General features: G+C 44.8%; 1 protein-coding gene and 1 long non-coding RNA gene across 2 annotated transcripts in view; one reads left to right on the top strand and one right to left on the bottom strand.

Moving 5' to 3' along the window:
• Positions 1 to 497: 497 nt before the first annotated feature.
• On the bottom strand, positions 498 to 12,383 carry LOC127582416 (uncharacterized). Its single transcript, XR_007958112.1, has 3 exons — positions 12,136 to 12,383; positions 8,485 to 8,614; positions 498 to 2,527 (listed from the first exon to the last, which is right to left on the bottom strand). It is a non-coding gene; the product is annotated as an uncharacterized LOC127582416 (long non-coding RNA).
• A 376-nt stretch (positions 12,384 to 12,759) lies between these two features.
• The window catches only part of smim7 (small integral membrane protein 7), a 34,240-nt gene continuing 25,859 nt past the window's right edge, over positions 12,760 to 21,140 (top strand). The window contains exons 1-2 of the mRNA XM_052037636.1: positions 12,760 to 12,870; positions 18,283 to 18,324. Of these exons, the coding sequence (XP_051893596.1) occupies positions 12,845 to 12,870; positions 18,283 to 18,324 (68 nt within the window). The 5' untranslated portion in view covers positions 12,760 to 12,844. The remainder of the gene's footprint in view (positions 12,871 to 18,282; positions 18,325 to 21,140) is intronic.

A 21,140-nucleotide genomic window follows, 5' to 3' on the forward strand; every position in this document is an offset into this window, starting at 1 on the left:
CAAAGAAAATGTAACCATTCTCTGTACAACCCATCCTAGTAAAAACTCTGTGCTTTTATCATTCCAGAGAATCTATGCTGCCACCTCTGTCGGGCCGGTACAAGAACATAAGAAATAGGAATAGTAGACCAACCAACCCCTCAAGCCAGTTCCATGAAGATCTTGGCTGATCTGCTTCAGCACCTTTTTCCGGCATTATCTCCATGATCCTTGATTCTCTTAATGCCCAGAAATCTATCAATCTGTACGGAGCATCTCCAACAACCCCAGCATGTCCAACAGCCCCAGGCAGTACTGAAGAATTCCCCTAGTGATGAATTGGACATTCCCCAATAACCAAGAGGGAACAGTACGTTATCAGACCCAATTTTCAGTCGTGCAGCTAGTGGGGATAACAAAAGATACCCCAGTCTTTGAGCTGCATCAAAATCCAAGTGAATTATTTGAAGCTGTCCACAAGTAGTGAGTGCTGCATGGGTTAAAAGATGGCGAGCAAGTGAGATAAGATATCTTTTATTAGTCACATGTACATCAAAACACACAGTGAAATGCACCTTTTGTGTAGAGTGTTCTGGGTGCAGCCCACAAGTGTCACCACGCTTCCGGCGCCAACATACCATGCCCACAACTTCCTAACCCGTACGTCTTTGGATTGTGGGAGGAAACCGGAGCACCCGGAGGAAACCCACGCAGACACAGGGAGAACATACAAACTCCTTACAGACAGCGGCCGGAATTGAACCCGGGTCGCTGGCGCTGTAAAGTGTTACGCTAACTGCTACACTACCGTGCCTGCCCACTTATAATGACAGCTCTGAGTCCAGCCGTGTGCTCAGCTCTGCCCCAGTCTCAACACAAGATTGGAGGTTCCTTGGTCGATATGAAAAATGCAATTTTAGCGACGCTAGGATTCGACAGTGGAGACCCTGTGGAAGGTATAACTAAGTGCAGACAGCGAAAGGGAGAACACCCCACAGTGTCTGCATATAGTTTCTGGCTTCACTTTGAGGGGGTCCAGTCCAGGCCTAAGTAGATACAATTTGTCTGCAGTAAAGAGACAGTTTTAGACATGCACTTTAGTCTCACATTGAACTGAAAAGTTCCAACAGGCCTGTAGTAATTTTGATCCCACTGATGATGGTCACACTGAGGCATGGGTATTAAGGAGAATGGCCCAGGCATGAGAGAAGGAGATGCAGGGGTCAGGTTCTGAATCAGGAAAGGCTCCAGGGATAACTAAAATGTTTCCTCTCCGAGAAAATACACAGGGTAACGTATGGAGAGATGAAGGTTGGGGTAGGGGGGCAACAGAGAAGTTATTGAAGGGGAATATCACAACAAAGGAGCATACCTTCACCCTATCAGGAAGATGGCAGTGGGGGCCAAAACCCAAATGCAATGGTTCAACTGTGGTACAGTGGGTCATTATGCCCAAACTGTGTGACAAAGTGGTTTTATAATCCAAGTCTCATCAAAGATCAGAGTTTGGAATGTGAGAAATCTTGGAAGTTGCTGGAGTTTAGTTGATGTGGGCATGTTTGAACGTTTGCTTGTGCATGATCAGTAACTTCCAATATTCCTATGTTTTAAAGTCTTAAAGTTTAAAAGTTAAAGTTTAAATGCTGCATTTAATTGGCAATAAGGTGGTACTCTTCCTATGCACTGCCGCACTAGCCCTTCTTGTGGTATAGGTCACGATGTGGGGATGTCGGTGCAGTCTGGGCAAACAACTGCAGTGCACTTTGTAGAACATACACACTGCAGCTACTGTGAACAGGGGTTAGGTGGTGGTGGAGTACAACGTCTAGGATGGTGGATGAAGGGCCAATCGAACGGACTGCTTTGTTCTGACGGTGTTGAGCTTCTGGGTGTTGTTGGAACTCCTGACATGCCTTACACATGGCAAAGCACTTGGTGTCAGGAGGTGAGTCACTCATCATAAAACACCCAATGTCTGACCTGCACTTATAGCTGGAGTACTTATGTAGCTGTGGCAGTGGTGGCCCCAGGATGTTGATGGTGGGGAACTTGACAGTGGTATTGCCATTCAATGCCAGGATGTTTTCCAGGTCTTGCTGCCTGTAGGTTGCCTTTTGGTGAGGGGTTGCAAATGGAACAGAACATTGTGCAATAATCAGCAAACATCCCAGTTTTAACCTTGTGCTGCGAGGACGGACGTTGCTGAAACAGCTGAAGATGGTTGGGCCTTGGTCACTGCCATGATAAATTTCCTGTAATGCCAACGCAGGAGTACTGGTAATGGGAAGGAGTCCAAATCTAAGAAACGTCACTTTCCTTCTGGTGGACATCGTTTACAGTCACTCAGATGAATCCAGCGTTCCTGGCCCTGTACTTTCACAGCTGTAGGAGTTTGGAGCAGTATCTGGAAGGGGCCTTTCCACCGAGGTCCCAATTTAGGGCACTCCCAATCTCGTATCAGTACCGAATCTCCAATTTCCAGGTCAGGCAACTCCGCATCCTGTCCTTCCCGTGGTTTAAAGGCGCTCTTCACCTGTGAATGAAGAAACTTTAAAGAGGACGTTAGCTGTCTGAAATACCTTTGTAGTTCATTCCCCATGATGTTAAGGTCAACCTGGGTGGGGGGCTGGGTGTCAGCATCCCGTGGGGTTCTTCCCGGACGTCCATAGACAATTTCGGTGGCTGACACCCCGTGGCCGAGTGGGGGGTAATTCTCATGTGGTATAATGCTAATGGGAGAACCTTCAGCCAATTTAGACCCATCTCTGACGCTAATTTAGCTAATTTATTCTTCAGGGTGCCGTTGGCTTGTTCTACTATACCCACTGCCTGAGGGTGGTAGGTGCAATGGAACTGTTAGAACATAGAACATAGAAAAACTACAGCACAATTCAGGCCCTTCGGCCCACAAAGCTGTGCTGAACATGTCCCTACCCTAGAAATTACTAGGCTTACCCATAGCCCTCTATTTCACTCAGCTCCATGTACCTATCCAACAGTCTCTTGAAAGACCCTATCGTATCTGCCTCCACCACCGTTTCCGGCAGCCCATTCCACACACTCACCACTCTCTGAGTAAAAAACTTACCCCTGATATCTCCTCTGTACCTACTCCCCAGCACCTTAAACCTGTGTTCTCTTGTGGCCACCAATTCAGCCCCGGGGAAAAGCCTCTGACTATCTACCCGATCAATGCTTCTCATCATCTTATACGATATGCAGTGCCTCGCACAACTCCTTATTTATTCTCCCTATGAAGTGGAGACCATTGTCTGAACTTATCTGTCGGTGTACCCAAACCTCTGTAAGCAATAACTTTACCACTGTTGAGGCCTTATTGTAGTTGGAAAAGCTTCAATCCATCTACTAAATACATCAACAATAATATGACAGTGCTTATAGCAATGTACACACGGTAATTCAATAAAATCAAGTTGTATACATTCAAAAGGACCCCCTGGCAAGGGGGTTTTGCCTGGGGTGCACCTCACCCCTTTCCCAGCATTGGTTTGTTGGCATATTAAACACGATCGTATTTTGCCTTGTGCTGCTTCCTCCAATCTGGGGTGCCACCAGGTACGCAGTAAGATGTTACTCATTCCCTCCTTGCCAAGGTGGGTGGCAGAATGTTGGCAGTCAATAAGCATCGGTAACAAGGAATCAGGTATACACACTTGACCGACTGGAGTGGTCCAGAGGCCATGTGACGCAGAGTCCGTACAACCGTGCGCCTTCCATACTTGTTTTTCTGAGTCGGGGCGTCCCCCTGTAAGTGCTATACAGTGACCATGTCTGGGGTGCCCTGCAATGTTATTGTTGGCTTACAAGCAACCGCCTGTTTGTCCGCAGTCGGAACAATATTAGTCCCCTGGTGAGCTGCCAATTTAGCCTCTGCATCTGCCCTGTTATTACCCTGTGTTACTGGGGAGGCGTCTGAGAGGTGAGCTGAACATTTAATGATGGCCAATTTATTAGGGAGGAGGATGGCCTGGAGGAGGTTCTTTACGTAAGCCACATTCTGTATGGGGCTACCTGTAGAGGTTAGAAATCCCCTGTGTGTCCATAGTTGGCCAAAATCATGGGCGACTCCAAAACCATAGTGGGAGTCAGTGAAGATGTTAGCTACTTTGTCCTTGGCTAAAATACAAGCTCTGGTCAGGGCAAAGAGTTCTGCTTTTTGGGCAGAGACTGGGGTCTGCAAAGAGCAGACTCTACAACATGGGAGTCGTTTACTATGGCGTAGCCGCAAAGGTGGGTTCCCTGTTCAGAAACAGAGGAACTACCGTCGACATACGGGTTTAAGTCTGCTGACTGGAAGGCCTTATCCGAAAGGTCCGAACAGGGTGTAGTCAAAAAGTGGTTTCGCATTAAACGGTCATGTGGTGGATCTGCAAGATCCTCCGGTGGGGCCTCTCTCTAGAAAGGAGGCAGGGTTAATGGTGGTGCAGTAGGCAAAAGTGAGGAGTGGGTTATTCAGGAGCGCTACCTCATATCTGTTTAAGCGGGCCTGGGTAAGGTGTTGCATCTGATGGGAGGTCAGGAGTGCCGTTACGATATGGGAGGAATAAACAACCACTGAGTGTTGCAGGGTTATACTGGAGGCTGCTGTTACCAGGGAGTAGATCGTTGGAAGCATCTGAGAGCACAGTGGGAGCCCCCTGGCAACTGGGTCCGGCTGAGTGGAGTAATATGCCACCGGTCTTTTTCTATCCCCATGGGTTTGAGTAAAGACGGCTATAGTGCAGTCCTCCAGGACATTCACAAAAAGCTGAAATGGGCGATCATATAGAGGGCATCCCAGGGCCGGGGCTCTGGCAAGGGCCTATTTGAGCTTATCAAAGGCCTCCTTTTGTTCCTCCGTAAGTTCAAAAGGTCCCTTGGACTGACTTGAAGCCAGGGGTGTGAGGTGCTTAGTAAGGAGGGCCACATTAGATAGCCATTGTCTGCAGAAATTTACTAAACCTAAGAAGGCGCGCATACCCTTTGGTGTCGAGGACGGTGGGGTAGCAATGATGGGTGTAATACATTCAGGAGTGAGCTGTCGCTCAGTAGCACTTAAAAGGGTGCCCGGAAATTTCACCTGGCGCTGGGTTCGTTTTACTTTCTGTGGAGGTATTACGTGTCCCCAAGAATGGAGTGCATTAAGTAAAATCCTCCGGGTTGGTTTTATGGTTGGGAGCCTGACTCATGGTTAGGCACATCTCCTGAGGCTTCCAAGGGGTGTATATTAGGATCGTAGGTTTAGTGCCCGCTTGGGTTGGATCGGGGTTGGGAACACTCCTATTGGGGAACTGTCTTTTAGCCTTGGCTCCCTTTACCTCATTCAACATAGGTGATGGGTCGGGATCTTTAGGGTCATCATTATCAGTGGTAGAATCGGAGTCATAATCGGTGCCTGTCTGAGGATCTACTAAAGGTCTGTCCCCTACCGAAAAGTTCCGTCGCTTGTCTGTGGCCTTAGAGCCATTCATATGCGGGCTTCCTCTCCGTCTAAGCTGATTTCTAGTTCGGGACGCAATAGGGTCATGGGATTGTCCTTGGGATGGGACTTGGCTAGCAGTCGTTGGTGGTGAGAGCAGAACGGTTTGCAGACTAGTCGCATTATATGGGGGTGGCAGTGAAATTGGGGGGTAGATAGGGGCTGTGGGTTGGACCATCCAATCCTCCTCATTTTTGTCTGTATCATTACTTTGGAACAACAGGGGCATGCCAGACATGTCGGGGGGTACCTCCACTTTATCCTTGTTTTCTCTCTTTTTATTCCTACATTTTTCCTTTTTTCCTGATCTACCCCTTCCCTCTCCCTTCTATTTCTATCAGCATCGTGGTCTCCACACTGAGACTTCAGAACTTCCCGACTCTTGGGATTTCCTTTTTCATCACACACACTAATCCCCCTTCTATGTGCATTATGTTCCCAACTACTCTGTTTAGATCTATTTGTCAGGTCTTCAGCCGTTTTCCTCCAAGTCGACATTAATATTTTCCATTTTTCCCCTGTATTGCCTTTTCTGCCTTTAGACACTTATCCACATCCCAAGTTCCCATCATGGCCATATTTCTTTCTTTTTCAATCTTTTTATTGAATTTCAAATTAATTCAAATTGATGTACAAAACATTAATAATTATATATACGGTGCGAAGAGATCGGGATAACAAGTTAATATATATACTCACAAGGAGTAAAATATATAATCTGGACCTCCTGCTCTCTTGCTAAGTGAGTATGATACAAAAAAAATTGAGAAGAAATTTAATTATATGAAAAGAGAACCCCCAAATCAAAAAAAAGTATAATAATAGACAAAAGCAAACACTACACTTCAAAAAAAAACTGGACTGGTATTTCTTTGGTTAAAAAAAAACATTATCATGTCATCAGCTCCGCTCCTCTAAATTCAAAGGTTATTGAAGGGGATTAGGAAAAGGTCAGTTTATATCATATGGAAATATTGAATAAATGGGTTCCAAACTTCCTCAAATTTAAGCGAAGGATCATCAGTACCACTCCTAATTTTTTCTAAGTTTAAACATGTTATAGTTTGAGAAAACCACTGAAATGTGGTAGGGGGTATAGGGTCCTTCCACTTAAATAGAATGGATCTCTTGGCCATTAACGTGACAAATGCAATCATACGACAAGCAGAAGCGGATAAATGGCCAGAATGCATCATCGGTAACCCAAAAATTGCAGTAATAGGATGAGGTTGTAAATCAATATTCAATACACTTGAAATAATATTAAAAATATCTTTCCAATATTTTTCCAAAAGAGGGCAGGACCAAAACATATGTGTCAGGGAAGCCACCTCCGAATTACATCTGTCACATATAGGATTTATATGGTGATAAAAACGGGCTAACTTGTCTTTAGATGTATGGGTCCTGTGAACCACATTAAACTGTATCAAAGAGTGTCTGGCACACATAGAAGATGTATTAACTAATTGAAGAATTTTCTTCCATGTCTCTGCAGGTAAAAGTATCTGCAGTTCTCTTTCCCATTCATTCTTAATTTTATCAAGTGTCTCTAGACGTATTTTCATAATCAGATCATAAATTATTGCTATCAAGCCCTTCTGATAAGGATTAATACCTAAGATTTTTTCTGTAATTTCAGTTTTATATGGTCTCGGAAAAGAAGGTAAGATAACTTTTAAAAAGTTTCTAATCCATAAATGTTGAAAAAAGTGTGATCTAGGCAAATTGTATTTATTAGACAACTGTTCAAAGGACATCAAACAGTTATCAATGAATAAATCATGAAAGCATGTTATTCCCTTCACTTTCCATAAAGAAAAAGCTAAATCAATTCTGGATGGTTGAAAGAAAAAATTAGATTGGATAGGACTTGATAAAATGAATTTATTCAATCCAAAAAATTTATGAAATTGAAACCGTATTCCTATTGTATGTTTAATTATTGGGTTAATCATTTGTTTACTCAATTTAGTAAGTGCGAAAGGGAATGAGGCTCCTTAAATAGAAGCTGATGAAAATCCTTGCACTGATTCATACTCAAGATACACCCACTGAGGACAGTGAATTACATCTAAATCTTGTGCCCAGAAAATTAAATATCTAATATTAATTGCCCAATAGTAAAATCTAAAGTTAGGCAAAGCCATCCTTTTTTAATTTTTGTAAATATTTCTTACTTAACATTGTGTTTTTATTCTGCCATATATATGAAAGAATTTTAGAATCAATAGTATCGAAAAAGGATTTTGAGATGAAAGTTGGAACTGCCTGAAATAAATACAAAAATTTTGGTAAAATATTCATCTTGACCGCATTAATTCGGCCAATCAATGATAGATACAATGGGGACCATTTAGTAAACAATTATTTAACGTGATCAACTAAAGGTAAAAAGTTAACTTTGAATAAGTCCTCTGGTAATTTTAACACCCAGATACGTAAAATAATCAGTCACTAATCTAAATGGTAATTGCTTATAAATTGGGACGTGCATATTTAATGAGAAAAGTTCATTCTTATTAAGATTTAATCTATAACCAGAGAACTCATGGCCATATTTCATTTCCCAATTTCTTATTGAGGCATGCCGATAATTTACGGAAGTTATTCTCATTTTTTGGGTGGTTTTTACATAATTTAGATAGTGGGGTATTGGACCCAGACTTATCGAGAGTTTGCCCCCTTTTTCAACCATAAGGTACAAATCGCTACAATTATCTGTAAGATCGGTCTCTTTCCTTCACCCGCTTCAGGTTCCTGACCTTTCCGTGGAGGACTTCCCCTCTTAAGAACCGGTCTAAGGCAGGGTGGTAGTACCGGAGAACCGATCTCAAAACTTATAACACTAAACCTTAAAATTCACAACCTTACAACCCAAAACTGGGGACTCAAACCCCTTACTGTTATTACTCCGAGGACTCGAACCTCCTCTTACCTGTGGCACTCAGACAGGTTCGCAAAGAGTCCGTCAAGAGGATTGATCAGGTGTCCGACTCCCTAAGAGGGATCAAGGCGAATCTTACCTTGTGGGCCCTTCCGTCTCAGGTAGTCGTTATCCCTGTCGATCACTCACACCGCTTCCGAGACCTCGTCTTGGACTCCTGGCTGGCTCGCCAAATTGTTATCCCAATTTTAAGTTCCCACTCCTGCCTGCTGCAAAATCACACAGTGCCACGGATTAATTCTGTTAAAATGCATTTATTACCAGGGACAATTCTCCGGACTCTCATGCAGAGTCTTTATCGGAGGTCTTCACAATACAGAAGGGCAGACATCAATTTATACAGTCCTTGTCACACACTTAAACAATGCGGCTGCACCAATTTCAATTGGGGAGCCGAATATACAAAGACAACCATCACACTCATCGTTTTAAGACCAACCTCACACTCATTGTTGAGGACAACCACCTGGTCTTGAGCCAGGGCCTTGCGTGCGTGGTATTTTTTAATTAGTTATATGTACGGTCACAATTTCTTAACCCTTTACTTCATTAGTAGTAAAGCTAGTGACTGTTTCTTTGTTTTAAACTTTTCCAATAAAACTTTGTGAAGCACCAAGTTGTTTTCAACTCATTTTTGGACTCCTGAAAGAACTGAAAGAAGCCTTTTTCCTCCAAACATACCTTTGCTCATTGTGGCCAAAAAGTTCTATTTTAACTTCTTCAGTCCACAGGATTTGTTTCCAAAACGCATCAGGCTTGTTTAGATGTTCCTTTGCAAGCTTCTGACACTAACTTTTGTGGTGAGGGCACAGGGAAGTTTGGAGAAAAATGGGTGCAGAATTTCATGAAAAGAACACCTCTCCAACTGTTAAGCACGGGGGTGGATCGATCATGCTTTGGGCTTGTGTTGCAGCCAGTGGCATGGGGAATATTTCACTGGTAGAGAGGAGAATGAATTCAATTAAATACCAGCAAATTCTGGAAGCAAACATCCCACGGTCTGTAAAAAAAGCTGAAGATGAAAAGACGATGGCTTCTACAACAGGATAACGATCCTCAACACACCTCAAAATCCACAATGGACTACCTCAAGAGGCACAAGCTGAGGGTTTTGCCATGGCCCTCACAGTCCCCCAACCAAAACATCATCAAAAATCTGTGGATAGACCTCAAAAGAGCACTGCATGCAAGATGGCCCAAGAATCTCACAGAACTAGAAGCCTCTTGCAAGGAAGAATGGGCAAAAATCCCTCAAACAAGAATTGAAAGACTCTTAGCTGGCTACAGTAAGCATTTACAAGCTGTGATACTTGCCAAAGGGGGTGTTACTAAGTACGGACCATGCAGGGTGCCCAAAATTTTGCTTCGGGCCCTTTTCCTTTTTTGTTATTTTGAAACTGTAAAAGATGGAAATAAAAAAGTAATCTTGCTTAAAATATTAAAGAAATGTGTCATCTTTAACTTTATGCCTTTTGGAAATCAGGTCATCTTTTACTCGCTTAGCTATTCACAGTAACAGAAATTTTGACTGGGGTGCCCAAACTTTTGCATGCCACTGTATGTCAAATGCAGGCGAATGGGACTAGTTCAAGTAGATAACTTGGTTGGCATGGACGAGCTGGGTGGAGGGGCCTGTTTCTGTGCTGTATAACTTTATGACTCTAAAACCACGTTTATGTAATGGAAAGTACTTATACTTAACTGCTTTTAAACTGTAATGACAGTCTCAACTATCAATTTCTCAACAGAGTGAACTCTCCTGTTTGGACAGGTCCATGTGATGGTCTTATCACAGTGGGATAGATTGAGCCTGGTGGTATGTGCCTTAGACTCCTGTATCTTCTGCCTGGTGGGAGAGGGGAGATGAGAGAATGACTTGGGTGGGTGGGGTCTTTGATTACACTGGCTGCTTCACCAAGGCAGCGAGAGTTATAGACTCCCTGGAGGGGAGGCTGGTTTCCGTGATGTGCTGAGCTGTGTCCACAGCTCTCTGCAGTTTCTTGTGGTCCTGGGTAGAGCAGTTGCCATACCAAGTCGTGATGCATCCAGATAGGATGCTTTCTATGGTGCATCGATAAAAGTTGGTGAGTGTCAAAGGGGACATGCCAAATCTCTTTAGCCTCCTGAGGAAGTAGAGGTGCTGGTGAGCTTTCTTGGCAGTGGCGTCTATGTGATTGGACCAGGACAGACCTAGGAACTTGAAGCTCTCAACCCTCTTGACCTCAGCACCATTGATGTAGACAGGTGCATGTACACCACCGCCTTTCCTTAAGTCAGTGACCGGCTCTTTTGTTTTGCTGACATTGAGGGAAAGGTTGTTATCATGACACCATGTCACTAAGCTCTCTATCTCCTTCCTATACTCTGACTCATCATTATTTGAGATACGGCCCACTACGGTGGTATCATCTGCAAACTTGTAGATGAAGTTAGAGCAGAATCTGGCCACGCAGTTGTGAGTGTATAGGGAGCAGAGTAGGGGGCTGAGGACGCAGTATCAATACCAATCCATCTTTAAGTGCTGCACTGAAATATGTGAATACAACATTAATATGTTGAAAACTAGGTGATGGACTAATTGGTAGGATTATTGTTAGAAAAATTGAGATATTCATTGCTCAAAATTATTAATTACATAATGCAGTTGTAATGGTTAAGGTATTGATGTCAAGGAGGAAATCATACAAGGAACAGAAGAATGTTGAGCTGTCATTCTCTAACTTAAAAACTTCAATAGATGAATTTTTAACAGCACTCTAAAACCAAGTGTTTGTCCCAGGAGCCTTGGCAAGGCCAGGCTACATTTCGTTATCGAGGAATAAAACACATCATGCTTTCTGGAACGCAGACAGGGAAAAAAAAGAGATCCTGACATTAATCCTTCCAGATAAGTCGGTTGAGTCAACTGTGTTGCTGGCATCAGGGTGGGCTTAGCAGAAGGTATTGTCTAAACAGGACAAAGCAAGACCACATGAGTGAAGTCAGAGATGGAGAAGGGACACCTAACCATGAAGGAGTTGGTTGTGGCACTTGCTTGTCTGTGATTGGTTCATTAAGGTCATTAGGCTGGTGATGGGCAAGGGGCATCAGCGATGGGTTACTTAACGTTGTGAACAAAGCACAAAAGGTAGGCAACTAACTGAAGGCTCTTTGAGGTGGAACCACTGGTTGACTTGACTAACCAGAGAAGATAAAGACCAAGAGGAAAATCAAGAAGACCACATAGGCACCAGGCACCTACAGCTGATGGGGAAATATCTCATTGTTCACTATTTGACTGACCATCTTATTTTTATAGGTTGGATGTCTCCTTTGCATTATTATATTCTGAGAATTATAACTGTAAACTTTTGTAAACCAATAAAACTGCTATATTCGTTGAGCCTTTGAGTAATCTGTCATTTTAGGAAAAAGTTAGTTTTATTATAATATCAATCTTATGCTGTAGGACTTGAATCCACAACAGCAACGCCACACTCAAAGCTATGATAAATTGAATAAATTTTGTTTTCAATTAAGTGACCACTCAGTGGCACGTCTTAGGTCCATTCATTTTCATCAATGACTTTCCACCAGCGCAAGGTGAGGGAGATATTTTAATGACATACAATTCTTGTTGAATTCAGCCTGTTGGTTGGATCACTTGTTTTCTCGGCAATGAAGCTGATGCACCAGTTGGTCTTTCAGCCAAGTGCTGACGAGGCCCGACTCTGCCGAACCGGCCACTCACCAGATGATCCATTGCTTCCCAGATCCGGGGGGATTCTCCTCAGATCGCGAACTGCTCCACGGCCATAAACAGGAGCTGTGGACGGGTGCTGGGGGTGGGGCACCGGGATTGGGACACCGGGATTGGGACAGGCGAGCAGGGTGGGCTCTTGGAATGGGAGGGGGGATCCCGGTGGGGTCGGGTCCCGGGGGATGGGGAGTTCGGGACCCCGGGGGTGGGGTACCGGGAGGGGGTCCCGGAGTGGGGGTCGGGTCCCGGTGGGGTCGGGTCCGGGGGGTGGGGGTCCCGGTGGGGTCGGGTTGGGTCCCGGGGGGTAGGGGTACCGGTGGGGTCGGGTCCCGGGGGTGGGGGGGTCCCGGGGGGTAGGGGTCCCGGTGAGGTGGGGTCGGGTCCCGGGGGGTAGGGGTACCGGTGAGGTGGGGTCGGGTCCCGGGGGGTAGGGGTCCCGGGGGGTAGGGGTCCCGGTGAGGTGGGGTCGGGTCCCGGGGGTGGGGGGGTCCCGGGGGGTAGGGGTACCGGTGGGGTCGGGTCCCGGGGGTGGGGTCGGGTCCCGGCGGGTCGAACGCAGGCCGCCGTGCAACCAACCTTGCTGGATATTACCTCCGCGTCACTCCGCTGCGGTTATTGGCTGAGCGGAAGGGAGTGCGCACTGTGATTGGCGGCGGCGGTTGCGGCGATAGGTTGCGCCGTGCGGCGGAGGCGGACGGAGATGATCGGAGACTTTCTGTTGTTCGGGTAAAGGCCGCGGGTCGGGACCGGGGGACCCGGGGGGACTCCTGTCGGAGGGGGCAGCTCTGGCCCAGGCCCCGGGAAGCGGGAGTGCGCAGGCCCGGGCCTGACGTGGGACTGGAGGGTTGTGGCCGGCGGCAGGGGTTGGGGAGGTGGGAGGGCGGCGGCTGTGGGTGAAGTGTGGGACCGGGGTGGGGTTGGGGTTGGGGTTGGGATTGGGATTGTGTGTGGGGTGTGGGTGGGGGGTGTGTGTGGCGGGTGTGGGTGGGGGGTGTGTGTGTGGGTGGGTGTGGGGGGTGTGGGTGTGTGTGGGGGGTGTGTGTGGGTGGGGGGTGTGTGTGGGTGGGGGGTGTGTGGGTGGGGGGTGTGTGGGTGGGGGGTGTGTGTGTGGGTGGGTGTGGGTGGGTGTGGGGGGTGTGTGTGGGTGGGGGGTGTGTGTGGGTGGGGGGTGTGTGTGTGGGGGGTGTGGGTGGGGGGTGTGTGTGTGGGTGGGTGTGGGGGGTGGGGGGTGTGGGTGTGGGTGGGTGTGGGGGGTGGGGGGTGTGGGTGGGTGTGGGGGGTGGGGTGTGTGTGTGTGGGTGGGTGTGTGTGGGTGGGTGTGTGTGTGTGGGTGGGTGTGGGGGGTGTGGGTGGGTGTGTGTGTGTGGGTGGGTGTGGGGGGTGGTGGGTGTGGGGGGTGGGGTGTGTGTGTGTGGGTGGGCGTGGGGGGTGTGGGTGGGTGTGGGGGGTGTGGGTGGGTGTGTGTGTGTGTGGGTGGGTGGGGTTTGGGATTGGGTGGGTGTGGGTGCTGGGTGGCTGGGGGTGTGTGGGTGGGTGGAGGGCTGGGTGTGGGGTTGGGGGTGTGTGGGATCAGGCTGGGGTGGGGAATGGGCTCTAATAGTTACTGACCTGTCAGTGCTGGTGATGCCCAGGTATACTTTAGGAAAACGTAGGCCACAATCCTTCCCATATGACTGCCTAAATTATGGTTTTAATTACTGTTGCCTCTAAGTTAGGCTCATGAATTTTGCACAACTTCACGTATAAGAGAGAATGAAGCTCGGATGGACAGATCCTAATTTAACCTGTGCCTATCAGTTCCATTCCCTGAACGGAAGACCTGATAAACTAAGAAACGATCAGGCTGTTCAACTCCTCATACCTGCTCCAACCTTCAATAAGATGATGGCTCATCTTTTATCTTCATATCAGTTTCCTGCACCTTGATTCCCTTTAAAAATCCATTGATCTGTCTTGAACATACTCAGCATTTCACAGCTGCCTTAGGCAGAGAATTCCAAACATTCACTTCCTTCTAGGTGAAGAAGTTTCTTCTCTGTCCTGAATAGCTCATCCCTCATATTTAGACTCTAACTCTTGGTTCCAGACACCCTATCCTGGAGAAACATCTACCTCTGTATTTACTTTGTCAAGCCCCAAAAAATTTGTATATTTGAAGATATCACCTCATTTATGTAAACTGTAAGAAGATATCTTTATTAGTCACATGTACATCGAAACACGGTGAAATGCATCTTTTGCGTAGAGTGTTCTGGGGGCAGCCCGCAAGTGTCATCATGCTTCCAGCGGCAACATAGCATGCCCACAACTTCCTAACCTGTACATCTTTGGAATGTGGGAGGAAACTGGAGCACCTGGAGGAAACCCACGCAGACACGGGGAGAACTTACAAACTCCTTACAGACAGTGGCTGGAATTGAACCGGGGTCGCTGGCGCTGTAATAGTGTTACGCTAACCGCTACACCACCGTGCCTGCCCTACCGGTTGGCCAAGTCTACTTAATCTCTCTTAATGCAACAAACTTGTCATTGCAGGAATAAAACTGGCTGTACGCCCTGTCACAAGTATATTCGTGGCATGGTAGTGTGGCGGTTAGCATAACACTATGACATATGCTATAACCGTTTACGCTATAAATGGGTTTCCTCCCACATTCTGGAGACCTGCAGCTTTGGAGCTGTGGGCATACTATGTTGGTGCCAGAAGAGTGGCGACACTTGTGGGCTGCCCCTCCCCCCCCTCCCCCCCCCTCCCCCCCCCCAGCACATTCTTAGTAATGCTAAAAGACGCATTTCACTGTGTGTTTCAATGTACATGTGACTAATTTATATCATATATTGTTCATTGGATTGGGAAGCAAGTCCTGTACATATCCAGATGCTGTATCTCCAGGGCCTTGCATAATTGGAGCAAGACATCTTTACTCTTGCATTCAAATCCTCTTGCAATAAGGACCAAATTACTGTTTTTCTTCCTAATTGCTTGCTACTACCAGCATGTTAACTTTAAGTGATTTGTATACAAAAAGACAACCAAATCCTTCTGAACAACAACACCTTTCTCCCTCTCTTTATTTTTTTTTACAAAAGTGGATGACCTCATTTTCCCCACATTATATTACATCTGCCATGTCCTTACCCATGCACGTTTCTCCCTGAAGCCACTCTGCCTGCCCCTCACAGCCCAAACTGCCACCTTGCTTGGTATCATCAGCAAACCTGGAAACATTACCTTTGATCCTTTCATCCAAACCACTGATGTAGATTGTGAATAATTGGAACCCAGTAGCTTCCAACCCATTTATTTCTACTGTTTTGTCAATTAACCAATCCTCACTCCATGCCAGTAAATTGCCCCTCTCACATTGTTTCATTTTGTATGGCCACTGATCGAAGGCCTTCTGTAACTCCCACTACACATCAGCTGGGTCACTCCTTACTATTCTGATAACTACAACCTCCGAAATCTAATTGTCATTTCCCTTTCACTTCATCATGTTCACTCTGCCCAATCCTATTTTAGTTTTCTAAGTACCCTGTTGCTGGTTCTTTAATAACAGATTCCAGCAGTTTCCCGATTAGTGACATCAGGTTAACTGGTATTTAATTTATTCCATTCTTTCTTCCTCCTTTCTGTAAGAAACACAATCTGTGGGAACTATACCAGAGTTTGTGGAACTTTGGTTGGATGGCATATAAGTGCATCCCCTGTCTCCAAGCCACCATCTTCAAAATCTAAGATGCAGGTCATCAGCTCCTGGAAATTACTCCAGTACTTTTTTTTCACGATGATAGTTTTCTTGAGCTCCTTATTCCTTTTGGACTTGTAAATCTCTACTATTTCTGGGAGGTTTTCAGTATCTTCTACAAAATATTTGTTTAAATCCTCTGCCACTTCCTTATACTCCAATATCATTCTTCATGTCTCAGCCTGTAAGGACCCATAGTAACAATCAAATCTTTAGCTTTGTACTTAACTGGAGAATCTCCTCCTAGCTGTTGTTACATTTCTACTAGCCAACTGTCATACTCTGCTATCCCTTATCAATGCCTTGTTCCTCCTCCACTGAATTTTTAATTTTTACAATCCTTACCGTTCTTTTCAGCAACATTAGTTGCCTTTTCCTTTGATGTAATGCAGGCAAGCCCTGTGTTATGCGGGGGGGGGGAGGAGTTGTGTTCCTAGAAAACGGCCTGTATTGCTATTTTCTATTGTGAGAAACAGCGTCATTTTGTGTTTATTTACATTTTTTCACACAAATTCCATGACAGTGAATTTTATTCTGTATCACAAATTTTTTGGGCGGTGATTTATGAATTCTGTAAGGGCAAATTTCTGTCACCTCATCGACCGTAACGTGAAGGTCGCCTGGATGGTCTTGATAACCATTACTGGAACATTTTTTGTATTGGGTTTTTGTGCCTTAAAGAGATAAATAATTTTAAAAATAGTTTACATGTAATATTTAAATGTTAGTTATTGCTTGTTTACTGTCATACCTCTTAGTGTGGGGTTTGCTGATACACTTTGTGTTAAATATCATTTTTATTGGCCATTGTGGTTTGTTATATTCAGATTGAACTAAATCATTTTCAGTTTATTGTTAAACCTTTTTCACATTGTTATCGCTTTTATCTAAAGGCTACATTTATAAGATCATCAATGAATCCTTTCTCATTACACAATGCTCAGTCAGAAATAGCCTGCTCTCAATTGAGGACCAATGATCAGACTTTAACGGACTGACCTGGACAACCATCTCCTTATTGCCCCAAAAATAGATTGGGCGGGCACGGTAGTGTAGCGATTAGCGTAACACCATTACAGCACCAGCGACCTGGGTTCAATTCTGGCCACTGTCTGTAAGGAGTTTGTACGTTCTCCCCGTGTCTGCATGGGTTTCCTCCGGGTGCTCCGGTTTCCTCCCACATTCCAAAGACGTACGGGTTAGGAAGTTGTGGGCATGCTATGTTGGCGACACTTGCGGGCTGCCCCAGAACACGCTATGCAAAAGATGCATTTCACTGTGTGTTTCCATGCACGTGTGACTGATAAAGATCTCATAAATGCATTCCCCACATTGCTACTGCTCACGTGGTTTGCCCAGTCTGTATGTTTGCCCAATCATGCCCCATGATTATTGCCTGACCCTTGTTACATGCGTGTCTAATTTACTGATTTTGAGTTTGGGGATCTATAGACAACCCCCACCAGTTTGTTTCTGCCCTGTGCTGTTTCCTATCTCTACCCAAAGTGGTGCTACTTAATGTTGTTTTGAGCTCAGTTGCTTCCTCTTTAATGTCTGGGCTACCACACCACCTCTTCTGTTCTTCCAGTTTCTTCTGAGAGTTAACTACAATATCCTGAAACATTTAACTTCCAACCTTGGTCATTTTCCATTCCTGTCTCTGCATTGTTTATTAGATCAGACCTACTTATTTCAACATGTGTCATTGAATCATGGATCTTGTAACCACTCATATGTGCATTCAGAATAAAAAAAACTTCAATTTTGTCTTTTTACCAGTGTTTTCAGCTCTGACTGCAATTCTTGAAAAAATGGTTTTGTTATCTGTACTGACCTGGATGATCTCAAAGGGCAAGCCTTTTTTAAAGAACTGATGTACTTTTAACTTAATGCAGAGTTATTTTATCTAGTCCACAGGTTTGACTGTCTTTTTAACCAGAGGCATGGTTCGAGGCAAAGACTTGCTCTCTCTCGCCAAAGCAACCAAGGCTTTGCCACAAACTTTAAATGTTTCTGACATTCATACATTAAAAGTATTGGTTTATTGTTGTCACTTGTACCGAGGTACAGTGGAAAAACTTGTCTTACATACCGATCATACAGGTCAATTCATTACACAGTGCAGTTACATTGAGTTAGTACAGAGTGCATTGAGTAGTACAGGTAAAAACACTGTATTAGCACTGTATAAACCTTCCAACAGTGAAAGGTTACTTCTCCAGAGGTGTCAAGCTTTCAGTCAGAAGAAACTAACTGAACACAGGTGTTTGGACAAAAAGAAGTAAACGTGTTCCAATTAATAAACTAGCGGGCAAAGGGAAGCAGCAAGGGTGGGAAATTATACAACATCAATTTTTTTTGTGTTTTCACTTAGTTTAATCTCTTGCAGCACCTTGCTGATGAATGCAGGAGCTGTGCTGAACTTCAAACTGTGAGTATAAACACCTGGACAGGGATGAGTCCGGGCTTCTCTGGCTGTATTGTATGTCTTTGTTCCATTCAGAGGCTTTAGAAAATATTATTGCCTGATTTTTTTTGATTGAGGAATGAGAATGATGGGGCATTGCACAAAGGGCCTTAAAGATACAACATAAAAGACTTTTCAGTTGAATTTGGTATTGAAAGTCCCTGTATTATGGAAATGTATGCTAGAAGTGCCTTCCCATGTGACTGATAACCATTCTCAAGGCTGTGGCTTTTGAGGGAGTGGTTTATTCTCTTATTCCTTTTTATTCATTCTTGAAATTTAGATGTTTTTGGCATGGCAAACATCTTCACGACTTGAATGTTATTAAGAAGGAGGCGATCTCCATTGTGGATCAGGAGTCCCAGACTGGTCAGGGAACAGTAAATGACTGGAAACTACCTCCAATGTGTTCACAGCTTCTCCTGTCCTGGCAGCTGACCTGCTGTGAGCCAATTGATGTCAGCATAACTGTTTCTCACCTCAGCAGGAAGGTCACCAGTTTAAGTCCTACTGTGCAAGTGACTCTGTAACTGAGGAGACTCCTCGAGGAAGTTCTTCATCATCAGAGATGGCATGACAACCCATAAATGTAAACATTGCCACCTTTTGGATAAGCATTGAACAAGGTTGGCTGAAGTCCCAGATTGTCGTGAAATATACTGATTCTTCTTTGAGTACTTTTGCTTATTAGTTTAAAAGTATTGGAATGGTATAAAATATATAATGAAAAATTGCCCTTTCATTATATTTATTGTATAGGTTACAAGGAGTCTGTTAGCTTTCTATTTGGCATGAGCCGTGAGGGGGACTGTTGGCGGACCGTCATGGAGGGGCAGGAGGAAGTGGGACGTTTCAAGTGCATGTCCAAGCAGGATTCGCAAACTTATTTCATTCATCAACTGATGCGACCCAAAAACAATGGATTATCTGGTCTTGTGTTTATTTGTTGTGGAGGCAGATCAATGATAATTTTCAAAAGGGAATGTATACTTGAAGGACAAAAAGTCACCATGCTGGGGAAAGAGTGGGGAATGAGAAAACTTGGAATACTTTGTTGACCCAGTTACCTCCGTAGGGTATCAACTGACGTGTCGAACAATGGGACTCTAAACCAAGGTTTAGTAAAACTTAATCTTTACTAGCACTCAAGTTCACATTTGATTACTGTTCCAACTTGTACTAAATCGCAAGACTCACGGCTTGGACTCAAATACTATCCGTGTGGGATGAACTGACCAGGCTCATTCCGACGGTGGTGGTAGTCTTCTCTGAGTTCTGAACTCAGGACCTCCTCACAATGGTTGTTCCTGGGTTATCGCTACTGAGAGAGAGAGAGAGAGATGCTGGGAACCACAGAACAAAGAAGCACATTGAAGGAAGGTCATGTGATGGATGCCTAGTTGGTATCAACATGAGAGCATAACTGAGACAGCTTCACAGCTCTGTGATGTGACCCTGGAGAACTGTGCCAACAGATTAGTGTTCTGGGAACCACCATCCTGTGAAAGGGACAGTCTGATGAATTGGAAAGTATGAACAGGCATCTTATAATTAAAGGACTCTCTAGCCTGATTAGAAGACATCCATGTCTTGTTTACCCAGTCATTGAATGAGTGACAATTTGAAATGCTTGACTTCAGAACTGTGAGAGTCCTGGGCCAGGGCAAGAACAAAGAAAGCCCTCAGAAGATCAGAGGAAAAACCATATGGAAGAAGGGCTGTCAGAGATATTGGGAGCGGTAACCTGGGAACAACCATCGCAAGAAGGAGGCACACTCGGAGAAGACTACCACCCTCGTCGGAGTGAGCCTGGCTAGTGCATCTCACATGGGTGGTATTTGATTCCCAGCTGTGAGTCTAGTGATTTAGTATAAGAAGTGATAAGTTGGAACAATAAATCAAATGTGAAGTTACTAGAGGTCAGTGGTGCACATGCGTGCTTAATTAACTCCAGTGCTAATAAGGATTAAGTTTTACTAAACTTTGGTTTAGCGTCTCTGTGTTTGACATGTCAGTTGATACCCTATAGGTATAACAGGGTCAACACTATCATTCCCTGAAACTTCAATTCTCATAAATCCACATGCCTGCAACATCTGCTGGCTTGTACTCAAGGAGAACAGGTGGTCTCCTCCAGCAAACGGCATGAGTGATACAAAATGTACTTCTGCTCCATGCCAGAAGCAGTCACCCCTTCAGATATTGTTGCAGCCCTGTCAGCCTCTAAAGTCATGTGCAGCTGACTCGCCATCAAAGATATGTGATTGATTCACCTTTTAAATAACAAAGGTTCTGCATGGAACACTGTGAAAGTACTTAAGAGTGCGGCTGATAAAGGACAGCGATCTTCAGAATGTGGGCTTTATTGAGGAAGGAATGAGTTATTTTTGTTTTAAAGTATTATCTACATTTAGTTTAGAGTCACATCCTTGTAGGTTTGAACTCTAGGTTTCAGCTGAAGTAGTAAACAAGTAGCTTTCAGAGAGGCCTACATTGTAATTGTGACTGGAAAGCCCATTACTATTGAAGTTTACTCACTAGTCAGTTGAAATCAAGCAGTTTAGTTTAGGTGTTCAACAGTGAGGCTCGTAAGTCAGAGGGGTCCTTGAGTTGTGGGCTTTACTGAGTAAGAGGTCTTCAGTATGAAGTGGGGGCAGTAGATTCAACTCAACACTGGCATTGATTTGAAAGTGCAATGTCAGTGCAAGTCAGGTTGGCTAATGAGTGAGTAGCTCGTGAGTACTTTCTGCTAAATGTCTACTTTAAAAGCTGTCAGAAAA

The sequence above is a fragment of the Pristis pectinata genome, chromosome 24, assembly GCF_009764475.1.
Source record: "Pristis pectinata isolate sPriPec2 chromosome 24, sPriPec2.1.pri, whole genome shotgun sequence".
Lineage (NCBI taxonomy): Eukaryota > Metazoa > Chordata > Chondrichthyes > Rhinopristiformes > Pristidae > Pristis > Pristis pectinata.